The following is a 7697-nucleotide window of genomic DNA, read 5'->3' as shown; positions in this document are numbered from 1 at the left end:
ACCACCACGCAGCAAAGCGCTTTGTTTTACTCGTTATAGAAAAATAAACTACTATCATTAAATTAAAAAACTTTGTAAGTTATAAAATACAAATAGACAAACATTTTGACAAATGTCCATTACAAAGCTTTGAGAAGGTTCATTGTGTAAAAGTGAAAAAGATCCTAGATCCATTAAAAAAATTAATCCTTGATTCAATTCATCCAGCCTCCATTTCTCTTCCATAATACATTTCTTCTTCGCCTTCATTTCTTCTTCACAATACATCAAAAAGAAAACAGAAAAAAATAGAAAAAAGGTAGGGAAATGGCATCTCAAGTGTGATGTAGATCGGTAATTACGTACAGAACACCATCGCCATCGCCATCGTCATCCCGAAGTGAAAGAACGCCGCACCACAGTGTTCCATTGGCGTGTCTGTAGCGGAACACCACCATTCAGCATGCTAATATTGATTCCGGTATATATAACTTTGCTTCCCCATCAACAAACTATGTTTGAAAAAGACATACAATAGCCTTCATAGATGCACATCATCTACCCAAAGGATCATAACTAGAGACAACCCACTAAAACAATCAATCAAAGATAGTGAAGTGAGGTTTAAACTATAACACAACTAAACAACCAAAAAACACAACTATTAATGAAATGATCTACCACGAAGCCTTCGAGAACAAAACTCGTAAACCTCCAAACCTTGGTTAACGGCACAACTGAAAATCAGACGTTGATTGCCAACTCAAAACCTCAAATATTTTCGCCTGCTTGAACACTTAACAAGATGAAGCAATAACTAATCTCTTTTGAATGGCTGACTAGCATCCATCATAGATGCACTAGAAATTGAAACAACCTTGAACTCTTGAAGAAATACAAAATGATTTAACAGGTAAAACAATACAAAAATACATCCATATTGCTTAAATTTGTGTAAACTTCATCTCAAAACATCTAAAAACAAAATAAAATAAAATAAAATAAAATGCTAATTTGTTATATTAATAGTTTGTATCACACAATAACTAAACAAATGAACTACCAGAGCACCACATCTCAACCTCAGTAAAAAAACAAGATAAAAACCACAAAACAATGTCTGCTAACATAGTCATCAAAATCCTATGTATATTAAACCAATAATTAAGATGATATATATTACAACAGAACAACCTATGCATCAAAACGACTATGAAGGCAGATCAGAAGCTACAAGCCATGGGTTATGTCATGTATTATTACTTCACAAATGGAATCCCAGAAGGCACCCGTTTTGCAAAATCCTCATACTCCTCAAAAAACCGCCTCAAGAAGTACTCTTCGTACGGTATTCTTTTATGAAAAAAGTTCCAAACGACTAACGTACACGCAACACTCGAAAACGGGTTGCACAACATAATTTGAGTACCAACTGACCAAATCAAAAACCCCGTGTACCCTGGATGACGCACGATGCTATAAACTCCATGAGTAACTAATTTATGGTGTTCTTCATGATGTCTTTGTATAAGATGAGTAAAAGCCCGTCCAGCAGTTATAATAGCGAGTTTACGTACAATTTCCCCAATGATAACCATTAAAAGACCCGAATTGCTTATCCACCAATGTTGTTTTAACCCGGGGAAAAAGTATAGTTCGAGTAAATATTCTAGAATGGATAGGATCATGGCTAAGATATATTGTTGGCTGATTAATAGAGAACTAAGAGTTACATTCGATCTACCGTGAAATGCAAGTGCTAAAAGGTATTCAGAACCATGAAAAAAGAATACTGCAATGAACATTTGTGATAACTGTATGGAAGCAGTGTAGCTGAATGATTCAGTCATTTTCCCCAGATGTTGATTGAATGAAACTATTCGAATAAGATGAAGGGTCCAGTCAAAAGGGTGTAAAATTTGATAGAAGTTATAAGGCAACGGTTACTGCAGACCTGAAAAAGATGAAGAATTGTCTAGAAATTCGAATACGCCTTCTGTATTTAAGTCACCCAAGATGTGATCCAAGAAGGGCATTTCTGCAAGACCAGATGATAATTAAATCAGCTAACTGGGGATTCAAAACATAACAGTACTGCATATTGTAAACGTATACGTAATGACAGACTTATATAGTTACTGGTTTCACCATCTAGTTTATAAGAAAATTAATAATATGATAAAAACCAAAATTACTATTACTATTACTATTACTATTACTATCCTGATCAAATGAAAGATGTTAGATCTTTGTTTGAGTACATACTTATGTTCAATTATAAATTGTCTAATTATGAGAAATTTGGTGTAACGTAAACGACCTTTTAACGCGAACATTGTTATTATAATCCAATCCTTTCCTCAAAACCCTTAGTAGCGGAAATGATTTGATAATCCGAACTGTATAATGTGCGATGCAACTTGGATCCTTACTAACATTTTACATAAGACTAAATTCACTAGAAGTTTTCTATCAACAACATAACATCTATTAATACTACTACTTATGAACTTGCTATTATATCTACTAAACTTTCAGTTACATAAAATTTAAATATTCCGCTACATTTTCAAAATCCAACTCATAAACGGGTAAACGATAACGTTTTCTCTGTTCAACAACCCGGGGAAGGGAGTTTTTACTACCATGTACGAGGGCAAACCGATTATCGGTGACCGTTTCCAACCCTTTTCCCTCAGTCATATTTTGTTAAACTCAAAAGACAACAACTTTATTTCAGGAAATATGTGTATGTATACATGTGGTGAAGTAGGGAATATTTAGTGACCAAAATCGATAAGTTTTTTATGAAATGCAAGTATTTGGAATCACTGACGGGAAAAACCACCCACCCGATCATTTTCCACGTGCACACACGCTTTCAGGCAGAAACCCGAACCGCATTACAGGACACGATCCTTAAACCATCTCGAGAGGCAGCCCGAAATCCTGGAATACGGGTCGGTAAAAGCTCCCGGGTTACTCCGTAGATCGAGTAAATACCTGAATATTTTAAGGGGAGAGACCCGAACACACAAGGTGAGGGTGGTTACCCGAAATCAATAACTTTTTAACGCAATTCTTAAAATTAAAATTTGTTATTTCTAAGAACCCAAAACCACGAACTAAACCAAATTCATTAATTAAAACATCAAAATAGTAAATATGAGCTCGAATTAAACAGATGTAAATCAAAATTATAAACAGGACTTAAGAATTCTGAAATAAATCAATCGTTTGAATGTAGTAAATAATAATAAACAATTAGTAGTTACAAAAGAAAAAAGAGAATCTTACACAAAATTAGGTGAACCGCAAATAAGGGAGAACAAAGAGAAGTTTTATGTGGCGTGGCTGTCGACTGAATCAATGAGGTTGAATCTGGGACTCTGGCTTCAGGTAAAGACTAATTTTAATAAATAGAACTCAAAAGGTAAAAATAAATTTAAATATAAATAATAAATATATAAGCAATAAATAAAGATAAATATAAATAAATATAAATATATAAATAATAATAAATATCTAAATATAAATCGGAAGGGTTTTGTTAAGGAAGATATAACTTAAAGGTCCGTAAGCTGAATACTGTTTGCTTTTGTCTGTAAAATAACTTAATATGTCTGCAACACTAAGAAATATATTTCTATGTATGTGAGTTCACAGACTGAATAATACATTATTTTATCTTATGAAAAAATAAGCAATCTACCACTTGTGGATTGCCTCAGTGGTACCCCGGTTATCCGGATATTCAGTGGATGCGAAATGTCAAGGTACGATCCTAGATGGGTTTTTTCAATGCGGTTTCCTCTCGACACGTGTCATGGATAAGATCGGGTGGGTAGTATCCCAAGACGGACTCTCGTAAGTGACTCCTTATTTGTTTTTTTAAAAAAAAAAAAAAAAACAAACACAATGCAGTAAAATCGCCTGCGGGCTCGCATACATAAGATATAATAAGATCTACAAATTGAAAAACAAACAACGCCTTCATTTTGATATATTCGCCAAATTTTATACAATGTTTCTCAATATACTCTTCGGTGGCGTTTGGTTCGAGAATCTGAAATCTCGTGATTTGAAATTCCAATAGATTTGAAATCCCGGTATCTGAAATAATACATGCGTTTGGTTCGGGAATTTGAAATCCTGTGATTTGTAAAACGTAAACGTAAAATGTAAAAAAATAAAACGTAAACTCTAAACGTAAACTTAAATCATAAATCGTAAACGTAAAAATTAAAACATAAAACGTAAAAAATAAAACATAAACGTAAAACGTAAACCATAAAACGTAAAATGTAAATCATAAACGTAAAACGTAAACATAAAACGTAAACAACGAAAACGTAAAACATGAACGTAAACGTAAATCCCATGTTCATGAGAATTTAAATCCTTCGCTGATTCACATATACAAGTGATTTTGAAATCTCAGGTTCATGGGATTTTAAATTCCTTAGTCATTTGAAATACTCTAAGGAAACATAGGATTTCATTGGATTTGAAATGCAAATCCCAGGAAATTTCCTGAAATTTCACGAACCAAACACACCCTTCATATTTTCTCTCACTCCCACCTAATTATTTTACACATATAAAGATATTTGGGAATTGATGTAAAACTATGAGAGAAATATTGATTTGAATCCTTAATTTAAGTTGAGATCTAAGGAATAAATCTCAACCCTTAGATCCATTGCAGATGATTTCTCATCACCTTCAAATTGTGGGGAACTGCAACAGTACGTTCATGCTCTTCATCACCTTCAAATTGTGAATTCTTCTCGTGATGATTCTTGCAATGAATTGAGCTGAAATACATGATCTATATCATAATCCTAAACCATGTTCATCATCAAATTGAATCAATAACAACATATTTGAAGCTATTTGATTCGTGTTCTTCGTTCTTCAAAAAGTCAAGGCGATTAGGTCTCCGGATCAATCAAAAACGATTTGAGGAAATGTAAGAATCTAGAAGTGTTCACAATCTCATCGTGAAACTATCTGCAAATCTCAGTTCCTAAATCGAAGAAACGAACATGATAGGAATTGGTGACTGAGGGTAGGCGTCGTAATTGTGATGAGAAAAAAAGAACATGGTGGGGATTGGTGACTAAGAGTAAGTTCCAGTCTTTTTATAGAATTGTAAATAATAATTGTATTGATGAAGAGAAGTTTGTACATAATATAATTAAAATTTGCATGTGTTTAAAAGGTAAAAAAGTATTATTTATTTATTTTAAATAAACGGTCATATGTCTGATAATTTTTATTTTTGTGCAACAGATATGTCAAACGACTCTCTTCTGTTATTGGCTCGTGATAGCATCAATCATGCCCCAATAAAAAACATCCATCATGCGGCGTTACAAGCGTGACAGAGGAGTATTCCGGTCACATATCCACCTTCCCGCCACATTAAAAATGACCTTATGTCACAAGTCATACGTTAAGGTGTATTTAATAAACTCGTAATTACTCTAAATCTCATAATTTGTAATTAATAGACACATAAAATTACCACCGAGAAATTGCCTGAGTGGTACAACTCCTATGTTGATCCCGGGCCACATTCTTGAAATAATAGGCGGAGGTTCAAATCCAGGGAGGAGGGGGGTTTCCTCAAGGATTCTATTAGGGTGATATGGTGCAAGCCTTAAGCCTCTCAGTTTAATTCAAAGCACACCGGGTACCCAATATGGCGATGGTGTGTGAAGAGTTTCCTCCTAACGTATGTATGGGTGACAAATGAAAAAATTCGATGTCAATATCGCTGGTCAAAAAAATAGACACATAAAATTGGTATTGTTAATTTGAATTAATGAGTATCAAATATAAGTAATAATATACAAGGAAAGTTTAAGTTCACTAGATTCACCTTCACGAATGTCGCGAGGCATATTTTAGCGACTATTTTTTCTAACAAGGTGTGCGGCTAAATATTTGAAATGCGTACACACAATTGTGCACCTTGTGCCGTAGGAATCTTCACCGACACATTTACGCTAACTATTTTTTTCAGAGCACGTTGTTCTTTATTCCAATTTGTTGTATGTGACGCCCTGTACAAAACCATCATGTACGGTTCATCAACAACAGAATCATTACAAGGTCAAACACTATATGCTGTTTGAAAATCAGTTTTGCATTCATAAAAAGATAGTGTTTTATAAAAGATAACGTGCTTCCTATGAATAGAAGCGTTAACATAAGTATGTGACCCAAAGGTCGTTACAAAGCCATTGGTTGAAAATAACATAAGTTACGAATGCAAAATAAAAGTTTCATGATTGAGACATCTCTAAGTAATGCAGCAGAAATCTAACACAGCAGGACCATAACAACAAGTATATAACACCAAGACAGCAAGTCTAACAGCAGAAGCAACAACGTCTAAGCACCTGAGAAATACACGCTTAAAAAGTCAACACGAATGTTGGTGAGCTATAGTTTGTTTGTAATCAGTAAAGTAACGTAGACCACGAGATTTTAGTGCTTCAACCAGCAGTTTAAATCAGTATGAAAAGTATATGCTTAATCATGGGCACCTGGTAACTAGACTTAACGTATGTATATCACCCCCTAAAAGTGCACTTGGCGAGTGCATTTCTCCTCGAAGTATTAAACACCCGTTGTCTGCTAGCGCGACTAGCCCGAGTGGGGTTGTCAAACCCTATGGATCCATATCTAAGATTCGAGTTCACGGTTAGGAAACCAATGATTAAACGTTACCGAGCTAAGGGGAATCTTTATGCCGTTTTGTAACCCACACAATATAAAGTTTAAGTACTCGTATCTAGTATGTAAAATGTAAAAAGCGCATGTATTCTCAGTCTAAACAATACTAAAAAGTAGTAAGGGATGCTATAACTCACAGCGTATAAGCAGTAAAAGTTGATATGAAACGTATGCAAGTAGTAAGTCGGTCCGGAAGGTCGTCAACCTAAGTCAAAGGTCACTAGGTCAGTATATTGTCCCCATAAGTTTAAAAGTGCATAAATTAATTTTTAAGTGTCATCATCATCATCATCATCATCATCATCATCATCATCATTCATCAAAGCTAAAGTAAGTTTAACAAGAATGGAGATCGAAACAAAAAGCTGACTTTGGACAGCTGTTACGACCTCTATACAAATTGAAAAGACGCGTGGTCAGTGGACAAGGCTCCGTATGTGAGTCCTCTAACCGCTTTCCAATTTTCAGAACCTAACTCGTCTTCGTTTGACCGTGGCGACGGTTTAAGTGCGAGTAGGTCAGAATTTTCAGCATGTCGTTACAAAGGCGTAGTGACTTTCGGAAGGCTATAAATCCTAAACCGTATATCAGATTTAGGCGAGGCCTAAACGAAAAGTCATCTACTCGAAACGAACTATCTGAAAATAAATTTTCCAGAAGTCCAGGAGTCTGATCAGACCCCGAAAAACAGCAAACAAGTGATCCGGTGGGTTCCTTAGTGCTTGATGCTCATCACGGTTCTCATCCTTGATGCGTGTAATATTCAAGTGTACAACTCTTTAATGTTTTAGCATCACTTTGACCAATTTTCAACCATCAACACACAACTAAGAGTAAAAGCTATCATTCTACAAGTTTTGAACATCAAGGTTGCCTCTTTATTGCATAAACCCAATAAAGCTTCAACCTTTGTCCTTTTTACACAAATTTATGCATCTTCATCATATGAAATGATGAAGACTTAATCTTTA

The 7697-nt window shown here is 34.7% G+C and overlaps 1 protein-coding gene across 1 annotated transcript; it reads right to left on the bottom strand.

Annotated features, from left to right (window-relative positions):
- Nucleotides 1-994: 994 nt before the first annotated feature.
- On the bottom strand, nucleotides 995-3365 carry LOC139872789 (protein-S-isoprenylcysteine O-methyltransferase B-like). Its single transcript, XM_071860715.1, has 3 exons — nucleotides 3277-3365; nucleotides 1934-2017; nucleotides 995-1855 (listed from the first exon to the last, which is right to left on the bottom strand). Exons 2-3 carry the CDS (start codon nucleotides 2013-2015, stop codon nucleotides 1239-1241), a joined length of 699 nt encoding a protein of 232 aa, XP_071716816.1. The 5' UTR covers nucleotides 2016-2017; nucleotides 3277-3365; the 3' UTR covers nucleotides 995-1238.
- Between the last annotated feature and the right edge of the window lie 4332 nt (nucleotides 3366-7697).

This window comes from Rutidosis leptorrhynchoides, chromosome 10 (assembly GCF_046630445.1).
Source record: "Rutidosis leptorrhynchoides isolate AG116_Rl617_1_P2 chromosome 10, CSIRO_AGI_Rlap_v1, whole genome shotgun sequence".
NCBI lineage: Eukaryota > Viridiplantae > Streptophyta > Magnoliopsida > Asterales > Asteraceae > Rutidosis > Rutidosis leptorrhynchoides.
Note: the sequence above shows the minus strand (reverse complement) of the source record. Positions and strands in the feature narration are given on the sequence as shown.

Bases quoted from the DNA above. Each gene is read 5' to 3' on its own strand.
- LOC139872789 (XM_071860715.1), bottom strand. From the start codon at position 2,015: ATGCCCTTCTTGGATCACATCTTGGGTGACTTAAATACAGAAGGCGTA. The intron at 1,856-1,933 runs GTCTGCAGTAAC...TTATTCGAATAG, and splicing joins CAATTCTTCATCTTTTTCAG to TTTCATTCAATCAACATCTG.